Consider the following 16,239-nt stretch of genomic DNA (forward strand, 5'->3'; position numbering starts at 1 on the left):
AGAGACAGAAGGGCAAGCTGGGGACTCTGGTGATGCCACAAAACGTGGCCATCACGAAATGTCTCAAGCTCTCGTGCTGTCACCAGGAGCAGGGTTAACCAAGGCTGACATTTACCCTCAACAGACTGCACCACCAAGAGATTGGGGCTGTTTCATCTTTCTGTATATTTGACAGAAGGGGAAGCACCTGGACAGCAGCTCTGAGCCAGGGCCCCCTGCAGCTCCCTGCAGGGACTGTGGGCTGCACAGGGCAGGCTAAGGCAGCTGCAAAGCTCCCTGCCCACCAAAGGCAATCCTAGTTCTTCTTACACCCTACCCTAGAAATGTCCCTGTAGCCAAACTGAGCAGTGAGCAAAATGACAGGCAGAAGCTCATCATTACTCCTGCTTTCTTTTCTCTGTCTGCACCATAATGCATAGCATGCCATAACACAGCTTAAGAGCAGAGGTGCACTGCTGTCTAATACACCCCCTAAACCCTCTGGATGCAGCTGTGGGAGGTATGTGAAGATGCAGGAATAAATTTTTCTTTTCCCTCTTTGAACAGAGATGGCTGCTACATTACACTGCTTGCTCTTTTTGTAATTTGGGGACTAGCAAGGCTGCTTTCCTGATGCTGTGAAGTCTTGTGAGGCCAACCTCATGGGGAAGCTGTGCCAGCATTAGATGTGAACTCCAAGTCAAACATTTCACCAGTGCATCCAAGGGTCAAGGAAACAGTGGCAGCATCCTGGGGAGGAGGGGGTGGAATCACGGATGAGGGTCAGGGCAGCAGAGACCAAGGTGGCAGCCACAGCACCAAAGAGGTTAGTACTGGTCTAGAGGAGAAAGCAAGATGTCAGTGTCTCAAGGGGGAGAAGACTGCAGAGCACAAAGAGGGAGAAAAGTTAGTGACAATATGGTTCATTTGAGAAAAATAATCCTGTCCAGCCAGCAGACAAATGGGGCCCAAGGTGCTTCCTGCAACCTGCTCTGAGGCTGGACGCCTCTCAAAAAATCACTGATGCAAAAACCATCAGTCTGCCCTGTCTGCTTGTTCACACAGCCTTGAGCAAATGGAAACACATCCCTAGGCTCAAGGAAGGAGAGACAAGTGGCTGAACACATCTGGTCAGAAATAACATGTATTCAGCCAGGGAAGATAAGAGGCAGTGCAAGAGACTGCTTATAGGGAAACCTAAAATGGGCTGTTTGGGATGAAAGGCAAATTTAGAATAAAAAGATCCAGGTCATTCTTGAAAGCTTCCAAGTGTGAAACAGTTCTTCACCTTGGACCAAATTTCAGATCGGGGGAAGGCAAGAAAGTTTCCATGAAGTGTTTTTAGCCAGTTCTAACCTAACCTCAAGTAAAGGAAGACAGCCCACTTGTGTGACTGGTAGTCTGGAAGGGCGCTCATCCTCAGTGGCGAGGGCAGCAGCACTGCAAGCTTCCCTGCTCTGCTGAGGGCATCTGCTCGTACCCCAATGTCTGCACAAGGGAAGAACTAAGCATCTCTGCAGGGAGCTGGGAGCCTGCAGCACAGGCACCTTGATCTGCAAGAAGGCATGTGCAGAGGACATGCAAAGAAAAAACAAATTGTGCTATAGTAACTCTTCAATGCAATGTTTGATCACACAGAGATGGGACAGCATCAAGTTATGCTCTTGCATTCCAGTAACTATGCTAGGGCAAACTAAGAAGGCTTCAAATGTATTTGATAAATTAGATACTGTTCATAATAAACAGCCTGAGTCAGTAATCTCGGGAAGGTCACTGCCCAAGCGTCTCTGATGTGTTTATACAAAACAGACAGGAATGGCTGAACGCACTGCTAACGCCCCGCAGAGCGTTCATCGGCGCTTGCAGGGCCAGGCTCCTCCGCCTTACGCCGGGCCAGGGAGAGGGGACGCTGCCTGCCAGCCGAGTTTCACCTTTCCAAATCTTGCTTCCAGAGCATGAAGAACTTTATAAAAGTTGTGCTCATAAACTGATGGTTTTCAAGCTTATATGCCACTCATTATCTTCCACTACATGGTTTTTTCAAGTTGCCTTCTGTTCCTTATTACTAGTAGGGTATTATTATATAGCATAAAGTTACTTAACAGAGCAAAAGATTCAACAGCATTTGCAAAACTGATATAGAAAGAAGGACTGGATTCTGGACTGGTACAGCTGGTTTAAGGTATTTTGGAAGTAAATGAAATCAAATGAGAATTTATAATCCTTCCTGAGGTCTGGATTCCATCAGACTAAACTCATTAGGCATTAAGGTGCAGGTGCAGCTAAATAAAGGATTGTTCTGCTTTCCTTAATACCATAGATTCACATCTTGAGTTCAAAATAAAAGTCTTTTAAAAGCACATGTATATATTGTGCATCTACTGGCAGCACTTGAAAGAGAAAGTTCAGCTGATGGAATCTTCAAATGCCTCGTTTTTGTCAAAGGAACGGGCCTGTTTCTGCCCCAGCGGTGCTAAGGGACACAAGTGGAGAAGTGACTGCACATCAGCCGCTTAAGGCTTAGTCATTTCATTTGCATTAGAATTTCTTTCATCTACTGAACAGCTGCCCAAATAAATAACACAGATCTAATTAATCCTCCTTTAACATTGTATTGCCACAACGATACCAGCATCCCCCCGAAATATTCCAGAGTGTGGGTCTACACACGCAGCCGCTCTCTGGGAGGAGCGTGGCGGGAGTCGCAGGCATGGGGAATCAGGCCTTTTTTGTGGTTCCGTGTGGTAAAAGGAAAACAAGAACCAGTTTTCCAGGTTTGAAACCATATGACTTGCTGGATTTCCCAGCTGAAATCCCAGATTTTGGTTGTGTTGAGAAAGTAGTTTGTGGGATATTACAAAATAACCAGTCGATATCAGACATGCAGCCAGCAGGTAAGAATCTCAGCCTTGATTGTAATCAGCAAAATCTCAACTTGGAATGTATACACACTCCGAGCTGTGCCACAAGACCACAGCCGGCTGGACCTTTTGAGCTTGTCTGTGCAATAACCAACATCTGTGCCGTGCTCCGTCAGGCAAGTGCTGGGAGACCATGCTGGGAGACCAGGGGGCAACAAACTATCCGGAGGAAAGGTCCGTCCGCCCCAGAGGGGGAATCCCTGTGAGGGCAGAGCTCCTCTTGCATCCACACTGTTACACCTATTGCACACTTTGCAGGTGTTGCGTATGTGGGAGGTCCAGCGACATTAACACAGTTTATAAACCAGGATTATTAGATAGAAATACAGCGTTTGGAAGGATGGGAGGAAAAAAATGATTAGAGACTTAAATTACTGCTTGAAAAGATACTCCAGAGCGTGGCTTCATGACCTAGCTCACATTCTTCTTTGAGTTCATCGTGTTTCCTCCATGCTGCCAAGACAGCTGAGACCAGGTAGGGCACTGAGCGCAGCCTCCTGGGTTTGAGGCACGGAACCGGAGAGGAGGTCACTGCCCACGGATGATCCTTGTGCCAGCCGCCCCACATCCACTCGCCGCCCCTTTGCCTGCAATGGGACTTGCAGCTTATGCGTAGGATCTTTTTGCTTTCTAGGAATGTTTGCTGTGCAACACATTTATTTTTATTGAGAAACAGGCACAGACTGTTTATTCTTTTAATAACTTGGTATATGGGCCTAAGAACCATGAATATTAAAGACCTGGAAGTTGATGACATCCACATCTATTTCTGTTGGTAGATGTAAAATGCAAGTGTCTTAGACTAATGGCAAGTTTAAACTATTATTTCAGAAACGTCCTTAAGAAGACACACACAGATATAGACATATATATATATATAGAGAGAGAGAGAGAGAGAGATATTTCTGCATATATAGAGTGTTGCATGTGTCTGTCCCCTTTACACTTTAAATGTTGGTGGCCAGTGCCCCAGGCATTAACAGTACCTGAAGGTAAGGAGATTTATCTTTGGCTTAATTCCCACCTGCAATCCCTATTATATGAGAGGATTTTTTTTTTGGTACAAGATAAGCCCATCGGTGACATCAGCAGCACCTAGCCCTGCATACCACACTGCAGATCGCAGGGCTGGATTCCTGACACTGAGCCTCTCACTAGGGTTGGGCCATCCAGGCCTCCTGACTCAGCCCCTAACAACAGCATTTTCTGTTTTGTTTTGGGGTTTGTGTGTCTTCAAACACAATTTTGCAATTGCCGTTCTGGGGTGAAAGATCAGCTGTTGTAATACACCCTTGTGTCCTCGCATCGGTTTGGTATGAATGGAGGGAACGCAGTTCACCTCCTCTTGCGTGCAACTGTTAAAAATAGCATAGAAATGGGAGTATGGCATTTATGAAAATGTCTGAAGGAGCAGGAACACAGACCATTCTTCTCCAGCTCGGTTCCTTGCCTACCAGTCACTACTCTTTGTTGGACTGCAACTGCTAATACAGGGAGGAAAAACTTTCAGAGCATTAGACACACCGACTTAGATTTTCCCCCTCATCTGTAATACTTTCAGTGAAACTCTCATCTCATAGTTGTGGACTCAAGAGCAAAATGACAGTTACTATTTTCTAAAAAGATATTTGGGGTTTGCTGGAACGCGTTTCTGCATCATTCTGCATTCTTTCATCTATTTCTGTATTCCCTGTGTCAGGTTTAATGTAATGTAGCAGTCAGAGGTTTCTGTGGATATAGAGTCTAATATTCTTGTAATTTGATTAAAATGCATGCCACTGAGTTGCAGGAACTATTGTATTCAGAGGTCAAAGTTGTGTTCACACCAATGAGAGAAGTTTTACACCACATGTCTGATTTGCTTCTCCTTTTCACCTGTCTCGGGAGACAAATGATTCATCACATAGTGCTGAAATATCTTCATCTTCTGATTTGGGCCAAGATTTAGAAGTGTGGTTACTCAAAAGCTGCTTTTTGAGTTCAAGAGAAAGGTCTGTGCTGCATGATTCTTTTTCAGCTCTTCTCCTCTGCAGTTTATTACAAGTATATTTGTGTAATTAGGGGGCCCAGTAGTAATGTTGTTAAAATACAAGCAGGCACATTTATTGTTTCCTCCAAAAGGAAACAACCAATCTCTAGCAGTTCTGGTTTTTCCCTGCCTCAACTGAACATTTACTGCTTTATGTAGCTAGCAGATTGTGAGGCTAAAGTTACTTCTTTTTTTATTTTCTTTCTACTTCTTTTTGTTAAAAATAATAAAAAAACAACCGACCCTCCTTTCTCTTAACAATTGCTGGATTTTTTAAGGATACGGTCAGAAAGGGGAACTTAAACTCAGCATGATGTTTATAGTGCCACACAAGCTTCAGGGAAAGTGATGTGCAGTCCTCTTTATTAACATCTAAAAAGTCCCTGCGGGATTATAATGACTGCACAGTAATAAACAAATAAAAGTAGCAAGATTAAAATGTTCAGAATATTTTTAGTGATAGAAGCAGTAAGTTTTAACCTTGAGAACCAGGGGAGGAGCAGCTTGCTAGCACTGAGCATGTGGGTAGAACAGATATGATTAGGAATTGATTCCCATTAGTGGTGAATGATTATCATTGGTGCCATTATAGATATTCGGCGGATGGAAATAACTTGTTAAAATATTGATGAAGTATTTGAACACTACTAACTTGTAAGCACCACAATTCAGAATTTCTAAATTACAGTAATGTTTATTCTTCCACTTCAATGATAAACCTGAACTTGCTTTCCCCTGGGGTGCCCAAGGACTCCCTAAAGTCAGCGGCCGTTTCAGGTACACAAGCAGTGCAATACTACCAGCCCTGTTCCTAACCCTTACTCAGTAAGAAACTTGTCTCTCCATCGCAATTGTAACTCCCAACTACTGATGTTGTATTATTTTATGAGCATTTTTTAGTAGTTCTCCCAGGGTTCTTCTGGTCTTTTTAAAAGTTTTACTGCCACTGTGCTGTGGGAAGAACAATTGGTCGAATCAGAGGACTGAGGCAGCCCCAGTGGTGCCAGCGAAATGAGGTGGCTTGAGGGCAGGATTTGGCCCAGCGGCTCTAGTAAGAGACTCAAAGCTCGACCTGATTTACAGCCCCCAGACTCAGTACGGACCCTGTGCCAGCTCCTCAGACGGTGTCAGCTGTGGTGACTTCACTGCCGGGGTGGCCGGGTGCCAGGTTGCTCCAGCTGAGGATATTGCCTGGTGACATCAGTGGGTTTGCGTGGAGGTGTAACTCAGACCAGCATCGAGCTGGGAGGCTGCAGCCTAACGAGAGGAAACTCTGTGCTCATTTGAAAGGCGGTCCTGCACACCAGGCAGAACTTTAAAAAAGGATGCACTGCGAGATTGTCAGCGTGAGCAGCGCGGTAGCGTTTCCTCATCATAAAGAGCCTCAGAAGGCACTTGCTCGTTTAAAGTATTATTTAGAGGGAAGAGATACTTTCCCTCTCCCCCTCCCCCCTGCCCCCCCCCCTTTTTTTTTTTTTTTAAAAGGGAGGTAGCTTTTAAGAGCTTGCTATGAAGATGTAAGTTAAAAGATTTTCTCTCCTACAAAGCCTGCATAGTTTCCCAGGCCAGGTGGACCCGACAGCACTGACTGCATGCTGAAAAATCTCATCCCCACCCTTCAGGCACTTTAATTGTAAGCCTTTCCAGATACACTGGATAAACACTGTCAAAATGAACCTGAAAGGGTTGTTGTTGGTTTAGCCTTTAAATAATTATGAGTTTGTCTGTCTAATTACAGCATAATCTTGTTTAAACTTGGATGGCTATTTGCAGTATCTTTTTAAATGAGGTGGAATCAGAAACAGTGAAAACCTGAAAATTTACCATTCTTCTACTTTAGGGCAAGGAGAAAAGAATTTTTAGTCCTGTAAAACTTAATTCAACCTGACAACAAAAGAGTCTAACTTGGAAGCTGCAGCAGTAGGATAAAGATGATAAAGAATAGCGTGGGACCGCCAAGATGCAACCGAAACTTAATACTCTGCGGATAAAATTTTTCAAACAGTTTCAAAATAGTTTAAGGTAATTTACTGGAAGACTTGAGTGACAAAGCACATTACTTGAAGTGCCTTTCCTTCACTAGGCACTTTCTAAATTCTTTCTCTTTCATTTCTTTACTCTCAGGAGACTTTTAAATCCAGTGAACCAAAACACCACTTTGTTTGTTGGTATAGCGCAGGGCTGGCACAGATGGCAGACACTGCACCTGTTCCAATAAAACGGGAAAAATGAGAGATAAACCATAGCGCTCATTAAGGGGAATCTACTGAAACATGAACATTTTCTATTTTGAATATCCTCCAGGAATGAAAGGAGAAATACACAAACAGACCTTGTTTTCACCACCATCAGTTCAAACTAAATTTGTTTAAAGGGTATTTGGCATTTGTTTCAGGTACAAAGACAGTATATACCACTAAAGAAAGTGTGATTATGCTTGAATTTCTTTAATAAAGCAAACAGTTTTATCTAGTGACTCCCATTCCTTTACAGAAAAATTATCTGTTGTCAGTTTACTCAAAATCAGTTAATTCCCCTTTTGCTTAGTTGTGGCAGCTTTTTTTACTTTGACATTTTCTCATGCTGAGTAATATCACATTCTTAAAGTCTACTCCATAATGATCAGAGTAACAATATAAACAAAAGTCCTTCTTCTCATCTGTTAATAAATAACTACAATTATTAGGTGGGGGGAACTGTTTGGATAGTTAGCAACAAAATTCACTGCAATATTTTTTTTCTAGGCACAAGGAATATGCTGTTTAATATCTGATAGATTATTAAAAAATTCTTAAATGAGAAGAAACATTAAGTAACAGCTACTCAAAGGATAAATTTCTTCAAACATTTGCCTTGATCATCGGTGGCTGTGCTGTTCAACATCCCATATATCTCCCTCTATTTCTCTCACACATATACACACAAGCATTAAATACAAAATGTCATGAAAATTCCTAAGTATCATTTAATGTTGGCAGCCCTGCACTGTAAAGCCATTTATATAAAACTGTGGTTGGCAGCTCTCACTCTTCCATGGGAACAAATTAACATTGGCATTCCAAACACAGGAAAGTAAGGAAATTAGAAACACAGTTTATATTTGGCCAGTGCTTTGAAATACTGTACCATGCTACTGATGTCAATTAATGAAAAGCAGAATTTTGTGGAGAGCGTCTGGTTTTGAAACACATTAACACACGTTAAACATGTTTGCACAGGAACTGGATTGTAAGCATCTTGGTTCCAAAACAATAAAGCAATTACACTAAAACTTGTAGTCTTGAAGTTGCCATTAATTCAATCCACTCAATCTGGATCACTACAGGTTTTTCACTGACTTCAAGACACACACCACACAAATGTTTAAAAGAACGTGCAAGGAACAGTATTGCAGGGCTTGCACATATGAGCTCACACCCAAGATGGCCCTTATGTTACCTGCTGTAAATCAGGTAAAAAAATGTATAGGTAATGGAGTTTTAGAATGTATACCCAAATAAAGGGGAGCTCAGCAAACGTTGTGGTTTTCATCAACAAAATAAGGATTTCCGAAAGAGAATTTGAATTAGAATCAGTTCAAACTTTGCTACCTGCAACCTTTTGTAGCGAAGATGTTTACCGGCAAAATTTTAAAGACTTCTGGTTTTCACATGTACACGAAAAAAAATCGAGATGGCAGTTTATCTCCTGGCACAACTCCACTGACTTCAGTGGACTTGCTCCAGCATGGAATTTGGCCCTGCAGTCTTTACAACACACTGTTTATTTGTACTGTGATTCAGATATTTTGATACCAGGAATCTTTCATCACTGGAGTTTCTCCATATGAAATATGTCTTGTATTAAGAAATATCAGTTTCACATTTTTGTCAAACATTATTTGTTAAATTCTGTTTGTTACAAAGATGGGAATTCAGCTGTAGTTCAACAACATGGATTGGGCTAATAATGATAAGCAGTGACTAATAGGAGCTAGTCTATGTTTTGATTATTTGCAGCAAAGGAAGCTTCCCTCAAAAACAGTTTCAAGATTAGGAGAGAAAACTGTGTGAAGCTCTAGCAGAAACTACTGCATGCTCATTATTTCAACACAGGGGCATTTCTTTGGCCCAATTCTGTTCTCAATTGTGTCAGCGTAAATCAAGAGGGAGTTTATGGGAATTACTTTGGACGTACAGTTGTATAAATGAGCCCATAGGGCCAGCTTCAGTAGAAATTTGACAATTTACACCAATGAAGACCTAGCCAATAATTTTCTCTTGGGTTTCCATTATCCAAACATACGCGTGTGCAGAACTTTATCCATGTGATTAGTCCTCATCAGTAGTCCCATTTACTTCAAACAGTTGTAGAACAAAAATCTTCATCCTAAAACTAATTTTAGCAGCTCGCTCATTTCTTTAGAAGTTCCTTCCCTTTAGAGAAGAAATATATACGTATAATAACGTATTTTATTTTATATATATATTTAAAAGTGTGTGTATATATATACACACATATATATATATAGGTAATTCATGTGAGTATTTTGATGCAGGCCCCAGAGAGGAGGACTGTACCACTGGAAAGGGCTTAAAATATTGTGGTCTCTTAATGCTGTGTATCAACAGGCAGTCTCTTTATCTGATGTGCTATCAAAATTTGCTTACTGGTGTTCTTGCTCAGATGACTTCATCCATCATTGCAACTTCTCACTGGTATTCATCCAGTTAGAACAATTTAGAGGCATAAAACTAAATGTGTTATCATTTTAACCACAAATTAACAGTTTCCATATAAATATTAGCATTTCCTCACTTGGTTCAAGGATAAAAACCATAATGGCACTAACAGTATATTTGATTTAAACTAATTAAAAACAGAGGCTCTTGCAATTTAATATATTGATTTTACCAGTGGGACTTAAATCTTTTATAATAAGTGTACACAGCTGCACCACTCACCCACCACCACTTTTAAACCTAATCCCTGCATTCCTCCTGACAATAACATGACAGGATCCACACATCCCAGTATTAGCCTTAACCCCGGTGACACTGCCAGAATGTATTAAACTAAAACATCGCAGTGTCCTATTTAAAAGGAGCCTGTCAACAGCTCTGACTAGGCTTTAATAGTTATAATCTTTTTTTTAATTAATGTTTCCAACCACTTGTGTAACCTTCTCTCACACATCTCTTCCCCCCGACCTGAAAATGTGTTTCAAGCTTATTTACAGATGGAAACATAACGCCTGGTTTCGTGCTGCCTGCCCAGAGGCCGTTAACCCTCCTTTGCAGGAGGAGTGATGGGGATGCACACACGCACACAGGAAAACCAAGGGCGAGCAGAGCGTGGGTGGGAGCAGGTCCCGTACGCTTCACTTGTGCCCGACTCCTGTTACAAGCATCACAAGATCTGGCCATCAAGGCTTGTCTCCTTCAAAGCACTTTACAAGCCGCAGTGTTTTGGCTTTTAAACTGCAGTTCCCGGAGGGGGCTTTGCCTCCCCAGGGCAGCCTGTGTGGGAAGAGAAGAAAGACCCCGCTGCTGGGATAAATCCGCCACAGAAGCGTGCGAGCGGGTGGGGACAATTGCCACGTCCCTTTTCCTGGCGCAAGGACATCTGTCCTCAGCTGCTCCGTTCTCTCCTACCACTGCACCCCTACGGCAGAGGTAAATAGTTCCTGTTCTGTTCTGCCATTTTGCGCCTGAAAAGTAGAAAATGAATTAATTTCTCTCTAGAATGGGGCTGTGCATTCACAGAATACCTGCCAGGAACTTGCTGCGTGGTCACTGTACCTCCTACCTTCAGTTTGCTGCCAGCTTCCTACCTTAGCTCATCTTGTACCACCGAGTGTTGCATATATACATACTATCCAAAACAATTACAGGATGTACCTGTTCGGGCTTGAGAGCTTATAACAGCGCTAGGTGGAGGAGGGCAAAAAAAAAAAAAAAAAAAAAAAGCCGAGGGCTTGGCCTAATGTATGGACAAACCATGTGATCATGACCAGGCATCCAGGGCTAACATTTAATCTGCTTTGTTTCAAGTGGGAAATATGTGAAGATCAAATAAGTTCAAATCCAGGTCAAATATCCTTGAAAATCTTTGATTTATATAAGCAGGAAAATGAGGTTTAAAAGAAGTGATTATGAAAGGGTTACTAAAAACACAGCTGTACGCGTACTCTTATATCTGAGGCTCTCCAAAGAAAAACTGTGTGACATCTATATTAACCTTTGGCTGTACACCAATGAAGGCCTGTAGTGAGCTGGAATGCAAGGCAGCCCCTTCCAAATTTTAACACAAGCCAGGTTACAGCTGCAAATGCCTGCAGCCCGTGCTCACTTTATAAAGTATTCCCCGAAGGAAATTTTTTAACTGTTATAGAATCTTTTTCTAATACCCTACAGTGTTAAAGCCTGTTATTAAAGGGCAAAGAGATGGTTCTCCATGCCAAACACTTGTCAACAAAAAGGATAGCCAGATGGTATGAAATAAAAGGAAACTTGGGGGCTCTTCAGCTTCTTGATTTACATTAAGAAAAGCCACTTTCATGTGCTCCTTCCAAGAATGACTAATTCCCCCCCTCCTCTTATTTTTTTGCCAGGATTAAACAAGGTTGTTCATTTTATAATCAACCACGAGGCAAATTAACAAATTGCGTATCACTTGTGCCGACTCTTTTAAAAAATATTCTAAGTGAATCTGTTTACCAAGGCGAGATTACCTGCATAAGGACAACTCACTTATTTTTAGAAGAGAGGATCTAAGTAATCTAGAAGATGTTTACTCCTTAGTTGCTGTTTGTAAACTTGAAATTAAAACTTGTGCAAAAAATGCTTCAAGTTTTTTCAGTTCCTAAACCGGATCAGTTTGTAAACTGTACTTGGACAAGATCTGAAATGAAATCCCAAATACTGGAATTATAGTAATAAATTTTATAAAATTAGCCAGTAATTAACTGACTAGCTTAGTCAGACCACTGTGGCTAACTTCTCTTTTAATTTACATGTAACTTCATTCTTGACACAAATCCATTCCCCATTCATCTTAACACAGGTGTAAGCTAAGACAAAATGTTGCCTGTGAATTAACTGGTTATAAATCTAAATCTAATTAATTGTCAAGATTTTACAGTAACATTACACGCCTAGTACAAAGCTCCCTGCAACATAACCATGAAATGGAGCACCTGTATTCTGGTTCCTCCCTACCAATACCTAGGATAAATTCTCTGGAATAAATATACACCGTACCTCCATAGAAATCTGGGGGGGTGTGGTGTGTGTGTGGGGGGTGTTCTTGGGTTTTTTTACTATGTAGTCCAGTAAATCTTGCAATGTAGATTTTTTTTTTCACACACAGATATATATATATATATATATACACAAAATTCCCCCCCCAAGTTGTATGACTAGGTAGATGAAGACTATAAATAAAGCAGAGAAGTGCTTCTGTAAATTAGCTTTTGGAAGCCTGGAGTAACATGTTTTATTTATTGAAATTCAGAAGTATTTTCTTTACTCACTTTTACTTCCTCCATTCTAAGATGAAACTTTATTATGCTGTGACACTTCCTCATTGTGATGGCTCTGGTATAGTAATAAAAGCCTACCTGTGAAATGCAATGCTCACAGAGTATCTCTTACAAAACTAGGACACAGTTTACTACAGTCTGCATTTAGGAATTCAGCTCTGCTTTAAAAGGGATCATTGTAGAAAGTTTCCAAAAAAAATCAGTTCTACAATAGATCTTCTAATTTTCCCTGGATGTCATAGAAAACTGTACATATCAAAGCAGGTGTTGTATTTGACTATATACGGGAGCGAGTGGCTGGTCTAATTCATTAAAACATCCATAAACAAGCCTGTCTTTGTCCTATAAAGATGAAAGACCGATGACTATAATGGGATGAAAGGTGTGCACAGTGATGAAGAAAGCTGTTATAGATCTGTGTCCTTTTTAAACTCGTCCTGGCACGCACTGTTGACAAGGGAACAAAACAGTACAGACAAACCTCCAAAATGTGCCTTGCTGGTAATAATTCCACCTGTCCTTAAAACTATTGGATTTTGCCTGCACTCTTACTACTCGCCAACTATGCTGACAGCAATTAAGTAAAATGATAGTTAAGAATTTTGCATCAAGAACACTTTCGGATTACTAAGCCGACTACAAAAGCCAGCAGGGTCGAAATGAATGAATATATCCACTACAGTCACCACGTCGCATCGGGATGCCAATTATTATTTCTGTACAGTTTATACAGGTAAAACCTGCTGTGTAAAAAGTTCTCACACAAAACCAGACATAGCCAAAATGTAATTTTTATTTCACAGTTTATGGATCGATTCCTCTCCTATGTATCCAAATAACTGGGGACATCAATGCCTTTCAGGAAAAACTTCCACAGGCTGCAAAAGTGACTTTTCCTTACATTGGATGCACAGGACGGGAGCGCTGCAGTTTCGCTGATGAAAGTTACTAGTAAACAACTACACCCGAGGAGCGGTGCTGCTGCCCCAGAGCTAAACTCCCTTCCATTAGGTACTTACATGTTTCATAAAGGTTCTCTCCTCTTTACAGACATGGAAACAGACGTGTGAATTTCACTATCGTTATTTCAACATCCTTTGTCTTCTCTTCAGGACTCTCCCTGCACTCTGGTCGTACTTGGTGTAGGACCCAAGAACCACAACATTAGCAAGATCACTCTTATCTCTAAAGTCAAATATTTGACCGCCATTGGTACTGTTGGCTGCTCAAATATTTGATTTTACATGTATCATTGCTGATCAGCTTAAGTATCTAGCAGCATTTAGACAAACACTGGAAATCCAAATGGAAAGCACGGGCACTCTCAAAGAGCACAGCCCCCAGGCCAGATGTAACTCAGAGCTTCCCACCGTGAAGCCGGTGGTGGTTAATAAGGAGGTGCAGCTCCTGCAAACCAGAGATCTCCCACAGTGTCTCCCTATCATGCAAGAATTGTGCCGGGGATGGCTACCGTGTCTAATAATTATTAACGTGTGTCACAGAGCTTTTACAGCTACTGATCTTTTCAAGTTAGTTAAAGCGCTGGGATTAGAGAGGCGGTGATTTAATCTTTGTTGCCTCTGAAGTTCCAGACAGTGGAAGTGTCCAGAACAGTGACATCCATAAAGGTGTTAATGGATTTATTGGCGATGGGGGTGTCTGTAATCCCTAGCGGGTGACGTGCTAGAGGTGGGCTCCTCTTGCTCTTTGCGTATCCCTTTGTTTGGGACAAAGTTCGAGTTGATCTTGTTTTGGAAATACTGTTCAGGTTGTCTTGAACTTGCAGGCACCCGCGCTGTGCGTGGCCGTGGTTGGAGAGCTGCACATGATGAGGGCTAAATACGGGTAGAGTGAAGCAGGTCTATAATTATATATTTAAAATAGAATGCTCATCCCGACAATGTTTTTTTACTCAAATCCGGCCAAGTCAGTCCACACGGGTGTGCAATCTACAGCAAGCAAATGGAAATCAGATTGGGCCGTGGCATCCAATTAGGGAGGCCTCGCAAGCGGCGCACACAGCATGCCAACTTGCGTATCATTTGCATAAAGCCATCCACATGTGCTCGGGAAAGGAGGCGGGTTAGCTGCACAAACCGGGATCAACACAAAAAGCTGCAGGAGTGAAGCGGGATTTGCTGTGGAATCCCTCTCAAGCCATTAGGGAAGCGTGTGCGGGCGGCTCGGCCCCCCGCGGGAGCGCGGGGCTCGGTCCGTGGGGGCGGCCCGGGGGGTTCTGCCACCCGCCGCCACCGGGAGCCCGGCGAGGGGGCTGTGCCCGCCTTGGGGGTGCGGGGCGCGGAGCTGAGCCCCTGCGTGCCCCCGTCCCGTACCTGCACACCCCGCTTCTGGGCAGCGGCAAGCGGCTGCCGAGGGGGAAGCCGACAGACCCGAGCGCTCGGCGTGCGGGGGCGGCGTGGCGAGGGGCCGGGGCTACCCGGGCGGCCACTCAGAGCCCCCTCCTCGTCGCCGCCGTTTAACGACGGCCACGCCGCAGGCCGCCACCTGCCCTTGCTCGCCCCCGCGGGCTGCCACTCGCCCGGCCCCCGCCGGGGCCACCTGCGCGCCGGCCCCAGCCCTCCCGCTGGCGGCCGGGGCCCTGCTCCAGCCCACCCTCCCACCCCTCCCGGACCCGGTCCCCCTGCCCGGGCACCCCGCGGCCTCGCCCGGGGCCGGCACTCACCCAAGTTGACGAAGCTCATGACCATGTCAGCCTCGGTGAGGAAGTTGCTGTCCTGCAGGCTGGCCAGGGGCGGCCCCTGGGTGCTGAAGATGGGCTTGTAGGGGTAGGAGAAACCCTCGCCCTCCTCGGCCGCGGCCCCCGCCGCCCCCTCTTCCACGGACATGGCATTGTAGAGGTCCAGCATGAACATGGGGGCCGAGTTGTGCTTGCCGTGGAGGTGGGGCCGCGGGCGGTGCGGCAGGCCGAGGATGGAGAGGATCTCCCGCTGCATCTCGCGGCGCTCGGGGCCGCGCAGCCGCCGGTGGATGAAGCTGGAGTGCACCTCGTTGTCCACCGTGAAGTCGGCGAGGACGCAGCGCAGCCAGAGGGCGGGGGCGGCGGCGCCCAGCACCAGGAGCCAGGAGGCGGGCTGCCCGCGCCCCGCCGCCGGCATCGCGGCGCGGCGGCGGCGGCGGCTGCGGAGGGGCGGCGCGGGGGGCGCGGGGCTGCCCCGCCGCGGGACGCGCCCCACCAGCATGCGCGGCGCGGAGCGGCGCGGAGGGACGGCGCGGCCCCGCGCTCACTGCGGCGGCCGGCAGCCCCCGCGGAGGTGCCGCAGCCCGCTCATGGCCCGCCGGCGGCGGCGGGGGCTGCCTAGCGGCCCCGGCCCATGGACGGGGCGGCGGCGGCGGCCCGGGGCGCTTCCCCCGGCGGTGGCGGCGGCGGCGCTGTGCCCGCGTCCCGCACGCCGCGGCGGAGCCGTGTGTGCAGTGCTGCTCGGCGGAGCGGCAGCGGGAGGTTGTCTCTGGTGGGAGGAGCAGGCTGGAAAGCCCAAGCGCTCTCGCTCGCCCGCTCCAAACCGCTTGGGAGAGAAAATCCCTGTAACTGCCTAGAGGAGGAACATCTGATCAGGTTGCTTTTCAGGATGTTTGTGGAGGCTGCTGGCGTGGGGGCGCGGGGGAGCCGGTCCCGAGTGCTTAAATTAGCGCGAACGTAATTAAGGAGAAGACACCCCGGGAGGGAGGGTGGCTTAGGTGTAAGGAAGGGGCCCAAACTCCCAGAGGCTTTACAGATGCAAGTACAGTACATCGGCCGTCTGCACAAACACGCACACGCAGGCATGCTT

The 16,239-nt window shown here is 45.1% G+C and overlaps 1 protein-coding gene across 1 annotated transcript in view; it reads right to left on the reverse strand.

The window, feature by feature from the left end:
- Positions 1 to 15,956, reverse strand: part of BMP7 (bone morphogenetic protein 7) — a 47,973-nt gene extending 32,017 nt beyond the window's left edge. Inside the window, exon 1 of the mRNA XM_055722766.1 lies at positions 15,135 to 15,956. Within this exon, the coding sequence (XP_055578741.1) occupies positions 15,135 to 15,651 (517 nt within the window). The 5' untranslated portion in view covers positions 15,652 to 15,956. The remainder of the gene's footprint in view (positions 1 to 15,134) is intronic.
- Between the last annotated feature and the right edge of the window lie 283 nt (positions 15,957 to 16,239).

Source organism: Falco cherrug, chromosome 10 (genome assembly GCF_023634085.1).
Source record: "Falco cherrug isolate bFalChe1 chromosome 10, bFalChe1.pri, whole genome shotgun sequence".
Lineage (NCBI taxonomy): Eukaryota > Metazoa > Chordata > Aves > Falconiformes > Falconidae > Falco > Falco cherrug.